Source organism: Phlebotomus papatasi, chromosome 3, assembly GCF_024763615.1.
Source record: "Phlebotomus papatasi isolate M1 chromosome 3, Ppap_2.1, whole genome shotgun sequence".
Classification (NCBI taxonomy): domain Eukaryota; kingdom Metazoa; phylum Arthropoda; class Insecta; order Diptera; family Psychodidae; genus Phlebotomus; species Phlebotomus papatasi.
Genome location: NC_077224.1, coordinates 59,464,126 through 59,479,994, shown reverse-complemented (window position 1 = coordinate 59,479,994; position 15,869 = coordinate 59,464,126). Strand labels below are relative to the sequence as shown.

Sequence of the window (15,869 nt, the reverse complement as noted above, 5' to 3'; positions counted from 1 at the left end):
TTTTGCATAAATTATCTCAACTCACTTCGCGATACATTATGCAAGATTATGTGTATATTTGTCAACATTATATAGCTAATAATGGGATACTGTAGGTCATATCTTCAAGCGCCACTAATGTGTTGATGTATTCATGTACGTATATGTATATATCAAATTAATGCTGCAGAGAATGGAATCACAGGTCAAGTGTGGACGATGAATTGGCTCGGCGCTAAAACACCCTGGAGCAAGAAACCACCCCACACGCTAAACATAGCCAAGCTATATATGCCCAAGTATATACATAGTGCTATTCCTTTGTAGCTCCGCATATGGCGCTTTGGAGGAGTATCTCCAGTGCATCTTTCCTTCTTTTTTAGAAAATGAGAGATGCCGTGATTGCCAGTTGACTGAGAAGTTAAAACACTTTGGAGCTAATCATAGAAGGGCAACACAGACATCGACTTTGATCCAACATGAGCTGGATCATTCTTACAAGTTTCTTGGTTATTTTCTTGTTTTTCCTATCAGTTTAGAGTTAGGACAGGCAATAGAAAATAAGAATAAATATTTGTAGTTCAGCTACAAAGAACAGTATCAGTTGACTGTAATAGATAAATAAATTAATTAATTAGCATCAATAATTTCGTTAGGAATTAAAACATTATTATGTGCACTGAGAGAAATCCGAAAAAGTTAAAATAACATTCCGGAAATGTTAATTTTACCCTGCAGTATTGATCCGAAATCGGTGTAAATATTACCCTTTTTAGGTGTATTGGGGGTTAAAGTTACCCTTTTTTCATGTTGATTTTACCCTCAAAAGGTGTAAAATTAACATTAAAAAATGTTGATATAGTTTTAAACCTAAAAAGTGTTAAAGTTATGAAGAAAGAAAGTTAATCGCACCCGCTTTTTTTTCTAAGTGTGTGTACTTATGCTGTCCAATATCTTCTTATAACAATATCTTCTTCTACCAATATTGGATCTCGGGATCCCAAAACCTGAGAATTTTAACTTCTTTTAGGAACACGATTAATCCCGAGTTTAAAGTATTGAGTAAAATAAGCTTTTGGACCCCTTGATCCAAAATACCGTAATTCTAAGAGTTTTTGGATTTCGGGATTTCCAGATAGAGGGAAATGGGGCTATTACATAATAAATGATTTGCAGACTTAAACTGCTTTATGTTAAAACCCAATTTTCTTTAAAAATATGCGAAAAAATCAGATTCGAGGTCACGGAATTTAGTTTTAGGGATCCCAAAATGAAATTAAAATTTGAGGATCTTTCATTTCGCTTTCTAATATAAGTATCTTAATGGGTTCATTCAATAATAACCTTTCGAAGAAACAAAGCCACTCCAAAGCCAAGCCAAACCTATTCGAAAATCTACCGGAAGCCTAAAGTGCAAGTTGATATACCCGCCGCTTTAGCGCTGATTGTTCTGCCATTCCGAATTTCGATATTCTTGACACTTCAATCGTCAACAACAGTGTGCAAACTTTTGCTGTAAAAAGTTAATTTTTGTGTAGTTTTGTAGAATTTCAGGATGGCAGAATGTTTTAATTGCAATTTTATTTAGATAAATGTCCTATTCATGAATTTACTCACTTTTGTGTAACTCGTCGGTTTAAATATTCGAACTTCCGAAGGGTTTTTAGGTAAGTTCTCTCTGATATACCTTCGAATCGGTAAAGGAAAAACCTCAACGAGAAAGTTCTCGAATCGGAAAGGTTGTTACTGAACGAGAGGAATAAGTATTTTCATTGATGCCGATCAAAATACCGAACGTCATAATTCCGATAAACCAAAATCCCGAAGACATAATATCTCGAAGAAGCAAAATCACGAAAACCAAAATCCCAAATGAGCCGAAATCCTGATTGGGTTGAAATCCCGAAAATCCAAAATTCCGAAAAATCAAAATTCCGAAAAGCCAAAAACTCTTAAACTAAAATCCCGAATGGGTCGAAATCCTGAATGAGTCAAAATCCAGAAAATCCAAAATCTTAAAAACCAAAATCCCAAATGCGTCGAAATGCTAAATGGGTCAAAATCCAGAAAAGCCAAAATCTCTAAAAACAAAAATCCCGAAAAAGCTAAATTTCGAAAAGGCAAACTTTCGAATAGGTCAAATTACCGAAAAGCCAAAATCTCGAAAAACCAAAATCCCAAAAAGCCAAAAGCTCTAAATCCAAAATCCCGAATGGGTCGAAATCCTGAATGGGTCAAATCCAGAAAAGGCAAAATCACGAAAAATTAAAATCCCGAAAAGCCAAAATCTTTAAAACCAAAATCCCGAACGGATCAATATCTAGAAAGCAAAAATCCCGAATGCGTCGAAATCCAGAATGGGTCAATATCTCGAAAAGCCAAAATTTCGAAAAACCAAAATCCCAAAAAGCCAAAAACTCTAAATCCAAAATCGCGAATGGGTCAAAATCCCGAATAGGTCAAATCCAGAAAAGGCAAAATCACGAAAAATTAAAATCCCGAAAAGCCAAAATCTTTAAAACCAAAATCCCGAACGGATCAATATCTAGAAAGCAAAAATCCCGAATGCGTCGAAATCCAGAATGGGTCAATATCTCGAAAAGCCAAAATTTCGAAAAACCAAAATCCCAAAAAGCCAAAAACTCTAAATCCAAAATCTCGAATGGGTTAAATCCAGAAAAGGCAAAATCACGAAAAATTAAAATCCCGAAAACCAAAATCTCGAAAAAGCAAAATCCCGAATCGGTCAAAATCTGAAATGAATCAAAATCCTGAAAAGCCACAATTCAGATAAATCAAAATCTCGAAAAGGCAAAATCTCAAAAAGCCGAAATCCCGAATGGGTGGAAATCCCGAATAGGTCAAATTCCCGAAAAGCCAAAATTTCGAAAAGCCAAAATCCCGAAAACCAACTTTTTTGTTTTTATGATTAAAGCTGTAGAGACAGGAATGGAAGCATGTAACATTTACATTGATTCTTTAAATGTTTCAGTTCGAAATTGCGAATTTGCCAATTTGCCTAACATCTAGCAAGTGCCAGTATAAGTCGTGACACACACTTAATTTAAATTTATAAACCATTTTCACTATAAATGGTTGAAATCCATTCAATAGAGCTTAATAATATAATTGCCTATAAGTACCGAAAATGACAACAATATATTTGCCTATAAATCATATGAAAATGGCATAAGAGCCTAGTCTAAAAAAAAGTTTAAAATCAGTTCATTAGCGTAATTAACTATGTAAATCCCTAATTATGACCGTGAAATTAAAATGTGAAATAAAAAGCACTATAAAATTGTTTCATTATGCAAATAAATATCCAAAGTTATCGAGTAAGAGAATTTATTGTTTAGATGTGTCAATATCTTTAAATGATATTGCCAGCCAGCGATTAACTTTATAGTTCATATTGCAAATTCTCCTATATACTAATCTTAAGATGTGAAAATTATTACCCACAGACAACCTGCAAAGGTGAATAATAACAGTTTGGTAGATTCTCAAGCCAGTCCTTGTCTCACCAGTTCAATAAATGGTTTAAGCACCCATCTTCCACTGGGGTAACCAACTAATGTGGCAATTTCATCTATGATCTATCGCATGGCTTCATTGTGCATATTCTTCCACAATTGACTAGAGAGCAACAAAATGCTTGCAATAATTAAAAATTGCAAAACACACAACATCATAAATAAAAGCATGTGTAATGTAGGTATCCAGGAGGACAATTATATTTATTCTCACTATGAAGAAGTGCATCATAGATAAAAATCACTAAATTGATTCCGCCCAGACTTGCTCGTTCATCGGGTAAAATGTCGAAGGAACAAGCTTAGCAATTTACTCTCAATAACAATTGCCATTAACAAATAATGCGAGAGCAATTAATCATCAGACACTCGCACAAATTTTAATTGAAGAGCCGGGAATGGCAATTTAACGTTTATTTACATTTCCCACTACCCTCCCTCAAAAATCATTTCACTTTGTTTATTTCACTTTAGTCGCGTCTTCTCTGGCATGTTTTCTTGTGTTTTCTTGCACTTATGGTGTTAAAAGTGACAAAAGAGCATGACCCCTTTGTATCCCTTGTCTAGATATTGAATTAAGAGTAGATAAAGAACTTTTCACTTCATTCAGGAAAATGATATAGAGTAAGAAATCATAGGGTACGTACATTAATTTTATTTGGTTAAAACATTAAATTTAGTCTGTAATGATGCAAACAAAACCAATTCGTTTTGGTGAAAATATAATTACCGTTGGATAATTTTGGTTGCTGACTAAATAATTTGGATTGCTAAATTTGCATAATTGCTATTTATTTCGTGGTACATTTCACTTGGTTTCTAGAAGGTGTTCATCACATTGTTATTTTATTTTTCAGTAAATAGTAAATCAATTAAGTTCGAATTCAGAATTTGGGTTACCATATGAAATCGACAGGTTTCAACTGTTTTTTTCTTAAATCGAAATCTTTTTAACCAAATTTTGCACAGCAATATAGATTCGGATTTAGGTTTTGATTAACGTTTTCTGCGCATTAATGAGAGATTTCTGTAGATAAATACATTCGAGAAATTTCGACAATTTATTCTATACAAAACAATTCGTTTCGAGTTTCTAAATTTTGGGTAGATCATAATGGTCACTATACACTATAAAAAGTGTTAGAAATATTTATAATATTGAAACTAATTCCTAAGACATGTTTAAGTAAACCTGTCAAAATTGCTTCAATAATACCAAATAGCGGAAATGGGGAACTTTTGAATTGGGGCAGTTGTAAAAGAGCTTTTTTAACCTATTTTCAAATGGAACACCATGAGATAATTCAGTTCCACAAACGATTTGATTAGACTCAATACCATTTAAAAACAGAAGAAAAAGCCCTATTTTAAAGGAAGCCCCATTTCAAATTTGCCCCACATCTCCCTATGGACATAAATATTCCCATAGTGTATAGAGATTATTAGAGTGAAAATGATGAGACTATATACGTACTCAAACAAAATTAATTTAAAAAAACTTAAAGATTAAAATTCTTTACGACGCCGGTACGCCTTTTAGATCAGGAAACTTTCATGAAGTCGAATTCGAATCTCCTTCCTTTTAATGCGCTTTGCATATATCTATCTCACTTTTTCACACTCTTCTTCTTCTTTTTAAAATCACAACAAATTCAATTCAGCTCAATCGAATTTAGAGTGTGAAAGAAAGAGATAGTCATAATGCAAAATGCGCAAGAAAGAAAGAGACGTGAATTTTGATTTCATGAAAATTGCTGATCTAAAAGGTGTGCAGAACCATAAGAAATTCAATTTCGTCAGTGAAATATTAAATTTTGACTCGAAAAGGCATTAAATATTATGTTGCCTCTACTTTTATCGTACTTCAATTTCTTCGTCTATCCGGTATTTATTGTATTTCTTTACTTTTCTTTTAATTTTGTTAAAACAGTGATTTATTTTAAAAACATACTTCCAAAACTAAATTAATTGTGCATACCCCATAAGACAATGTCTTAAGGTTCATTCAAAATGCAAATCATTTATTTTGGGCCACAGAAATTGACTTTTGAGTAAAAAAAAAGAAGTCTTCAACACCAATCCCCAATCTTATATGCTACTGAATTTCATTAATCTTTCTCATGTATACTTATCTACATTACACATATTCTTTTGCCATTTGCAACGGTGCAATCTTGGCTTTTTGCACCAACCAAACCCTACAGGAATGACCCTGTAGAAATTGGTTACACCTGAGGAATTTCATCTCAGGAAAAACATACAGTGTATTTCTTAAAGAGAAATCCCAAGAAGGAGGAGCAAAACTTATTGGTATTTTGTATATTTTCGAGTCTTCGTCCCAAAGAAATATTCTTTTAGCTACACATTATTACGACACGCAAAATAAATTGAACTCTTATGCCCATAAAGGTGAAAAAAAGAGGATGGTAAGATATAATGCCAAATTGCCAGCGAATGAGTGCTAAAAGTGGTTTATTATTATCCTGCCGCATATTCATATTTATTCCCATCATGAATCTGTTGCAAAGAAAGCGAAAAAAAATCTATATCATGTATACAGTCAACTGAACAAAAAATCAGGATATAGTTTGAACGAAAATTTATAACGTCAATTAGAATAAGATATTGCTTTATTTACAAGAAATGTCTTCCATGACAAATGCACAAAAGTGTTCGCGAAATTAAGAAAAAAATCTAAACAAATAAAGAACGGCTCAATGCGGGTTCTCCCAACCAAAAATATATAAACATTGTATGCTATATGTATAAACGATTAATAGCATTCCCAATATGTTCTTATTGAGTGAGAGATAAACGCAGGACCGACACAAAACTCCATGGGACTCTTTTTCCCATGTAGAACATCTGAAGATGGACAAATGGTGAGAAAGTAGGAAGAATTTTTTGGTCATTCTTCAGGTAAAATAGGGAGTTATTTAGAGACCCCGTTTATCAGGAAATGTCCTCATAAACTAATACGAGATACGACTTTGGGTTCTTAAGTACACAAATACACATTTCTTCAAAGATGAGTGCATTTGTATTTCCAGAAAAAAAAAACAAATAAGAAACTGATAGAAGTAACTTCGCGGCTCTATTTAATTTTGACCACTAAAATTCTGATTTAAGATTTCGAAAAAAAAGATCACGATTGTACCTCAAAGGAAAATTATCTGTGTTTTGAGAAAATATTCCACACAGTATCATCCGTATGATTTCAACCCTTTTAGGATTTCACCTTTCGGGATGTTGACCCTTTCGGCACATTGTCGTTCGGTCGGAATTTTGCTTTTGAGGATTTTAGATTTCGATATTTTGGCTGCTACCGATTTTATGATTCAAATTCCATTTTATTATTTAATTTAAAATTATTTTTTGGCATATAACCCGTAAAGTTCACTTTATAAAGAGTTGGGTGTATCACTGTAAATTTAATAGAGATCTGAATATAGTGAATAAGTATGTAATGTGCATTACAAAATTTCCATAGTTTTTTTTTAAATGTTTAAAAGTCCTTTCAAATGTATTTTCTTTACATTTTCTATATTTATAATAATAATAATAATAATAATAATGCTGGTGCAATATTCCATGAAGGAACAAGGCCTTCCCGGAAAGGGATTTCTAGACATTCATTATTATTTTTTCTTGTACGGGATGAGGTTGTCAGTCACATGCCCGTGAAATCAAGTGCAGTGAAGCTCACTGGATGCAATCCGAACACCTTTAACTCTTTCGCGTCCCACTTTTATTCAGCAGATGAATTCATGTAAAATTGAGTTTTTCCTAATGCTTTATGATCAAATATAATAGTTCAGAGAGGAAAAAAAATTTCCATTGCGTGAAAACTCGGAAAAACCCCGGGTCATATATGACCCTGTTGTCCTCAAGGGAAGTGTATTTACCATTTTTAAAATCTATATCACGGGCTTTCTAAGAGTTTTTTTTGCTGGAAGTTATTAATTTGGCCAAAACCATGGCAAACTGGATTGTCTTGTCTTGATGAACACTGTACTCCTGGTGTTCAAGGAATCTTCCTGGTAATCCATTGAACAGTCACTGTCACAATATTTTGAGTGGTATTTGGCAAAAATAAACTTATCCACATATTTATTCACACACAATACAATTGCACAATATGAGACGCTTGCAGAATACTCTAAAATATTGCAAAATATGTTATAATTCATCAGATATAATGTGAAATGTCCAGGAGCCAGATGTCCCACCTGCATTTCACAAAGAAAAACAATGTCTCAATTACATTTCGCTATAGGTTTGGGACGAAAACACTGTTACCCTTGGGGACCATAGGGTCATATATGACCCGGAAAATTCTACACGCTTTTCTGGAAAATTGAGAGTAGTTTATTATACCAAAATATGCAATATACAATCTTTGGATATTCTATTTTGTGTTTCTAAAGAACTTTTTGCTGAAAAAAATAAATTAATATAAAAAATTTTGAAAAAGAAAAGTCATTTCACAACGTTCGAAATTCGTGATTTTTTATCTCAAATATTTTCTTTTCCTGAATATCTGGAGTCTTGAGAAAATTAGCCAAGAATCTTACATCTTTCTATTACGATGTCGTGCACAAACCGATAGATTTTAATCAATGTAAATAGTCAAAAAACAATGTTTTTCCCCGGGTCATATATGACCCTAATGACGCGAAAGAGTTAACGCCAGAAAAATTCCTAGTGACCTAAAGGGGATTCGAACTCGGGACACTTGCATCATAGAGCGAGTGCTTTACCACTTGACCCATTGTGTTTAAAATAGCTTAATTTATTTTAGTTTACTAAAAAATAAGAAGTGCTTCATAAAACGAAAATATGATTAAGAGTATGCTAGACTTAAAATAAGGTGCAAACATTTTATAGTCGAACCCCAAATAATGAAAAACAGTGATAAGTCTAGATCAGCTTATAGTGGAGTGATTTCTTCATTTTAAATTTGGATTGTGGCAAATTCGAACGATACTAAATAATTCAAATTTCGTTTAATAATTCTTAAAATGTATGGAACTTATTATCGTTATTAATCAGGGAAATTAAAAGAAAAATCTATAAAAGTATTTAAAAAACTTTAAAGTCGATTAAATCTGAAACTATGAGAGATAGGGGAATGTAGTCATAGTTTGCACAGAATGAACCTTCAAACATGAATTTTCTCTTTGTCTGCAAAGAGCTGACTTACCATATCTCATCTTGCCTCATGAGCTTAATAATTATCTATCTAATAATTGGATCGTTTTCCAAAGAGTGCTACTTAAACGCTTGTTTTCGGACTGATGAAATTCTTTTTTACTTCTTCTAAATCCATAGAATTATTCACTGTTTCATTCGGAAACTTAATATTAAAAAAATTATAAAAATTTATTAAAAAAAATGATAATACTGAAATAAGTCAGCATGCACTAATTGGGTCGCCTTTTCGCAAATTCACTTTTAATTAAACCTTTAGATTTAAAATACTTTTTTTACAAGGAAAAAACAATAAATGTTTTCAATCAACCAGCTGTCATTAGCAAAAATATCACTGCTAGAAAATTTTTAGTGAGGAACCCAGCTGGCACAAGATTGAAATAAGTCGATTACACTCACTTATTTAATGGATAAAAATATTATTTTTGCTTTTTTTCAAAATTGAATAGTTATATAATGTTTCTGTAGTGACTATATTATGGAAATAAAAATATTATTTTAAGTGGATTAGTCATAAACGATCCAGATAGCGAAGCGCCCGGATTAGCACAGTTGACTGTAGCTTTTTGTAAACAAAGAGAAAATTTGCGTTGTTTGAGAGTTCACTCTGTGCGAACCATGCCAACATTCCCCTAGAGACCTCCATTTGAAGTCTGCTTTATGTTTGAGAAGTACGAAATTTCGCTTGAAAATGACGAAAATTGGAAGAGAAATGCATAAAAGTATCCTGAAATGTATTATACACTGTTTCCTTTATTTATTTATTTTTTTTATTTATTACAACTACTGCCCAAAGCACAATAATTTTTGTTTTGTAAACATGTTTTCGACATTTCAATGAGAGTGAGTGAGATCTAGATCTAGTCATCTCGCTCACACTCATAGAGAATTTTGAAAACATGTTTACAAACAAAACCTATTGTGCGCTGGGCATAACGCACAATTACTTATTTTGTAAATATATTTTTAACTAGTTTGAGTACAGAAGACCAACAATAGAAAAACAAGTTCATTGAAATCGGTTAATAAACATTAGAGATAGAGTCCGCTCAATTTCGGTATAGTAAGGATCGGGTCGGTGTATAGTGGGGTAGGCTAGAAACGGATGCGACCTATCATCAGAAAGGTCTCAGATACAAAACACTAAAATCAGGGGTCAGGGCAGGGAGGGCAAAGTGTGACCCACCGTTGGAAAACTTTTGACATCAGCTTTTTCGAAATCTGCCTACAAAAGTGAGTGAGATGACTAGATCTGGGTTTCATTCACTCTTATTGAAATCTCAAAAACATGTTTACAAAATAAAAGTTATTGTGCGTTGGGCATAATCGGCATAATTTTTATTTTCACATTTTTAGCAAATTGTTGCAAAATATTTCTTAATTACACTTCATTGAACTTTTTGTACTCCAAAACAATTAATTTGTGTGGAATATTGACTCAATATTAACAACTAATCAGCAGTTTGAGGAAACAATTTGTCATTTATTGAAAAAACATCACTCCATTCCAAAAAGTGTTAGAGATGGTTGCAGAAAACATTCTCTTGCAAACTATTTACAACACTTGCTAGCAATTTCTCGTGATTTATGTATATACACATATGCAAACATTAACATAAATAACCACACTAAAAACTTGTGAGTTTTTGTATTAAATTCCAGAAGCCGTGAGATATTTCATTACTTATTCTGACTCTCATTTTCTCTTTCAATAATTCTCACACCTCACCAATATGTGCAATGGTACAAGACTTAAACTCCCGGGAGATGATAATTCTCTGAAATGGTCTGAATGGCTAGACAGACACCCGAAGGCGTTTTATTTACCTTCTATTATTACTCATTTTTTTACATCCATCTTTTTTCACTTTACGTCTACCTCATTGCTCAAAAAAATGCAGTTGAAGAGGCGCACTCCTTTGGTGTTATTGCACATTGAAAAATCTTTCTGGGAGTCTCCTTCTTCAACTTCTTATTGAAGTTTTCTGTCTATTTAAATTTGACAACGTTAAATATATATATAGGTACGCAGTACGCATGTATGTAATGGGAATTTAAGAGAAATCCTAGCCTTTAGCTCTTTCAACACACTTGAAATTGTACTTTAAATCACAATCAGAAGCATTGACGATGAGGGGTAGATAACTGTTCTAATTTATACGGTTCACACGAATATCAAGCCGTCGACTTTCTGATGGGAATGTCGATGCCGATCATTGATCTTTTGTAAACATCAATTTGAACTGTCGATCTTCACAAAAGCGGAACGCCGATCGCTTTGCTGATTACGATATTTGCAATTTTGTTGAGATCGATGCAGCTTGCCGATCTCTACATGAATATCTACACAACACTGATCGTCGATCGCTATACAGACTGCAATATTTACACTTTTTGCGAAGATCGACATGGCTTGTCCATCTCTACGAAATATCACCACAAATCACTGATTGCTTTGTATGTAAATTACGATATTAACACCTTTGTGAAGATCGATCGCGTCGCGGCTTTCCGATCTATCTCAAAAATCTACACTAAATTCTGATCGCTTTGCACATTACGATATATGCATTTTTATAAAAATCGACAAGGCTTGCCGATCTGTACAAAGTATCAATACAAATCACTGATCGCTTGGTCTGCAAATTACGATATTGGCGTTTTTGTAATGATCGACGAAAAAACCCAGATTTTTCACATTCGCTGATCAATTTGCGGACTACACGGTAAAAACTTTTGGATACTGACCAAAATATTGGAACACATTTTTTTGGAATCAATTTGTACCTAGAGAAGATATTTGTTCCAAAAAATTTTCTTTACAGTTTTGTTACGAAATATAGTTACAATTTTGTTAGAGTTTTCTTTTGGAACCGTTTTGATACGGTAGAATCTCTACAAATTTGAGTTGATTTCGTTTTATACAAACTTGTTCCAGAAAGTTGGAATAGAATTTGTTGCACTCGGCTATTTTATTCCCACTGTCAGGAACAAATTGGTACATTTTTTATAACAATATTATTCTTACATCTGTATCATATTTGTTCCAATAATTTTCAGTGTCCTTGGACGAGGTAATTTTTGGAACGAAATTGTTACTCATATGGGGAATCTTTTTGTTCCCATTGTCGGGAATAAATTCGTGTAAAAGATTTCGTCTTACAGTTAAGTCCTATACTTCAGTCGAGATAGATTTCGGTGTCGAAAGTTCATAAGGAACATCAAAGTCAACTTAAGAGTGTTTTATACAGATGCGTGCATGAAGAAATCATATGCGAGTGCTGACAGCAGGAGAGGAAGGGAATCTCGAACTAAAAAAGTGAAACCGTGTAGCACGAAAATTGCCACAGATTTGGCGTCCTCCTCGCTTCGTTAGTGACGGGTAAGAATACTAATTAACAGAAACAAAGATATCAAAAAATGTTTTGGGGCTTATATTTTCAACTAAATCTGGAGCATGTCTGTAAACATTCCGATCCGTGGTGCTCTTCCCTTATACGATTTTATACTAGACGAGCTATTGTGGTTAATTTTTTGGAACAAATTTGTTACTAATATTGGGTATCTTTTTGTTTCTCCTAGAAGGTACAAATTTATTCCAAAAATTTTCGATGTCCGTGGACGAGCTAATTTTTGGAACAAATATGTGCCGAAATTTTTTACCGTGTAGGCTTACTTGTACTAATCTTTAATATCCAGCTACGATGATTGGCCTTTTCCTCATGACAGATTTGTGTTCATATTGCAAACTCCGATTGCCGATCTTTTAATCTACGCGGATCGTTAGTAATACCATAAAATGTAATCGTCGCCCATTCGCAAAGATCGTGTCTACGCCGATATATTTCAAAAATTTGATACGGATCGACAGTTATCTTAAAATGATTTCCAAAGATCGCTGATCATTTTTGAAAACTGCGATCACATATCTTTCAATAAAATCCAAGCATATGTAATACTAAACTTTCAAAGGGCTGAACCTGATTGTCGATTTTCAAAAACAAAATAACACTAAACGCCGACTTTTTATTGCTTACGCCGATATCCGGTCATTTGGTGTGCCTAGGTAGCCTTCAACAAAAAAAAAAAGATCTTGATTTCGAAAAGAATCAAATCTGATCAACAATGGGTGGTCTGATACTTCGGCGTTGAAATGCAACCCGAAGGCCAGAAGTATAACTTCTGGTTCATTCAGGAATAGGGTAAAATGAGGTAATTTGGAAACATTTACAATTTGGGACACTTGAGATTTTCTCACTGTTTCAGATGAGCAAAGAGAACACAAAAACCGCGAAATAGAAGAAAAGAAGATTAAGAAGAAAACGAATAGATTTCTTCCTTTTGAATCTCTAAAACTGAGAAAATCTCAAATGTCCCAAATTGTAAATGGTTCCAAATTACCTAATTTTACCCTATAGTCCTTTGCTGGTTGAGCAATTGTGAACTATGCCAACTCCTAGAAGCTGAGAAGTGAACAATAATTTTTTTTTAAATCCAGACTAATCGGCAGTATCTTTACAAAAAAGGAATATGCTTATTGTCAATTTCTTAAACACTTCGTACGCCGCAAAATGTGAAAATTTAATATTCTTAAAAATTTGTAAAAACACACTGTGACTGTAAAAATTAATTCAAAATCAAGAACGATTTATCAACTTGCCACTCAAGATTCCTCAATAGAACTACACTTATCCACCCCTAGAATAACAATATGGGAAAGACTTCGCAAAGTGCTCGAACGAGTGAGTTCGATGCAATAGCAGAATGGTAGAAAATCGCAAGGAATAAATAAAAAAAAAAGAAGAAGCATCTCAAGTGGATGTGCAGTGATCATCTCTCAATCTCCCAATGGAAGATGAGAAGATTAGTAATACATGGTGGGTTCTTGAAGTGCTAGTTACCATGTTTGTTGTGCCTTTGTCGTTGACCCTTCTCCGATTTCTGATCAGTATCGTGCATCTGTTTAATCCAACTGCTACTTCTGCTGAAATCACTGACACTCTCATATCGATAATCCACTTCACGTGCCAATTGATGACGTTGCCGTTGATGCTTGGCACCCAATGAACGACACACCAAAACATCCAGTAACACCACAAATAAGATCACCACCCGAAAGAACATTCTACCACACATTTTATGCACTAAAGATCACTAAGATATTCCAACTGAACTTTCTCGCATTTCTTTATCATATCTCCTCGGCCTCTAATGCATCTCCCCACAATTTCCTATTCACTCAGATTCCGTTTTATTTCTCACATTGAACCATTTATAAACAAATTCTTAACTATTTCCTCAAATATCATCTTTTCTTCACTAAAAAAAATATCCCCTATTGGGCACCAAATACCTTTCCCACAGAATCACACAATGCTCTAAATGCACCTTGGTTGAGACCCGTGCGCTTCTCACAAGCGCTAACAGAAGACTAACTCAATGCTGAGTCTCGTGCGAGATCGAGATCGCAGTTGATCGTCTTTCGTGGAGCGCCGCTGGCTTCCAGAAGAATATTTGTAGACAGGCATGAGAAAAAAGAGAATTTCACTCGGCGACTCTCCAAGAATTACGTCACTGATTACCTATAATTTGATTTTCACCCGACGCAACGACGCCCATGGAAAACCCTCCAGAGATTTTCACACATTCCGAAATTTATATAGCCCAAAAATAAATTCACATCTCTATTCGCGTGTCCTTTTTTTCATTTAATCTTTTCGCCCCAGGACGAAGAAAAACCGACCAATTTTCTTTTATAAATATTTTACAAGTGGGCTTAATAGGATTCTGTTAGAATTGAAGGGGTGATTTGCTGATATACCAACATAGGAACTTAATATAGAATAGTCGCCGTCTGGTCTGATATTCTTGTGCATATCATTCGGCGATGGTCACGCAAACCCTTCCAGTACACAAACCATTCCTATTCTTTCGATTCTGGTGTCTCTACTTGTCGATACACACAGAGTAATTAGTTGACTTAGAAATACTATTGAAAGTACATTTGCAAAAACGTTACATTTTTTTAAGAGCTAAGATGGACTAGGTTTCTTCCCAAGCCCCTTTAAAAATGTTAGGTATAATAATTTGACTTTTTAACTATTCTATTATTTATTTACTTATTTTATTATTTAAATCAAATTTAAAATATTTCAAATTTCCCATTAATTTTTTTTTTGATTTTCCTAATAAAAATTGTATAACACTGTGGCTCTAATCTGTGACAAATTGCTTTCGAATATCAGGAGAGCTTTTTCGAAAATGCGATTCTGTAACCGTAATATTCGAATTTCTGCTCACGCGGCATTGTTAGAAGTCACAAAAAGTGGCGGTATATTATTTGTTGCCTGTCTTTACTTATGGCCTCCTCGTTATAATTTTTGTCAGAAAATGATTTCCAAATTGACTTCGATTTTGTGGTCTTTCGAAATCATTTTGTGACAAAAAGTAAAGAATTTTGCGAGGACACCATTATGCAAAGACAAGCTACAAGTAATCCCGCTACCCTATTTAAGATTTATTTAGAAATTTCATTAGGAAATCAATGAATTTCATGTTCGAACTCATATGAAAAGAGAAAAGACGCTCGATGTGCATTGTCAGCTTTCGAACTGACGCGTGACAATGCCTTAAAAAATATAGAATTTCCACATCATAGGGTCAATTATTTCATAAATTAATTCAAATCAGTGAAAATATCATAGAAATTTACCATAAAACACTGAAAAATCATAAAAAGAAGGAGCGTTAAGGTATTTCTTAAATGAATATTCGCATTTTTTCATTAGATTATGGCATATTTTTTGATATTCTTGACTTTTTTCTTAAGGAATTATTTCAATTATTACCATCACAGATTACTTGAGAATTCAAATTTTGAATCTAATCGCAAGTTGAGGACTTTATCCTTATTACTTGTGCAAAAATTTTAGTACCATGACTAACTTAAAGATTAATTTTATGTATTAAAATTGAAAGTGCATTTCAAATAAATTGTTCCTCAATTCGACCGGTCGACGAGTCATAGCAAGTGAAGCTTTTTTCACTTGAATGTTGTTTTACTTCTGAATGAATTCATAAAAGTGAGTTTCCCTATTTATTTTAATGATTAACTAAATTTTAAGTGCTATTCATGATGTGTTA

General features: G+C 33.5%; 1 protein-coding gene across 1 annotated transcript in view; it reads right to left on the bottom strand.

Moving 5' to 3' along the window:
• LOC129806736 (laminin subunit alpha-1) overlaps positions 1–13,850 on the bottom strand; it is a 138,152-nt gene extending 124,302 nt beyond the window's left edge. The window contains exon 1 of the mRNA XM_055855508.1: positions 13,628–13,850. Within this exon, the coding sequence (XP_055711483.1) occupies positions 13,628–13,850 (223 nt within the window). The remainder of the gene's footprint in view (positions 1–13,627) is intronic.
• Positions 13,851–15,869: the final 2,019 nt, after the last annotated feature.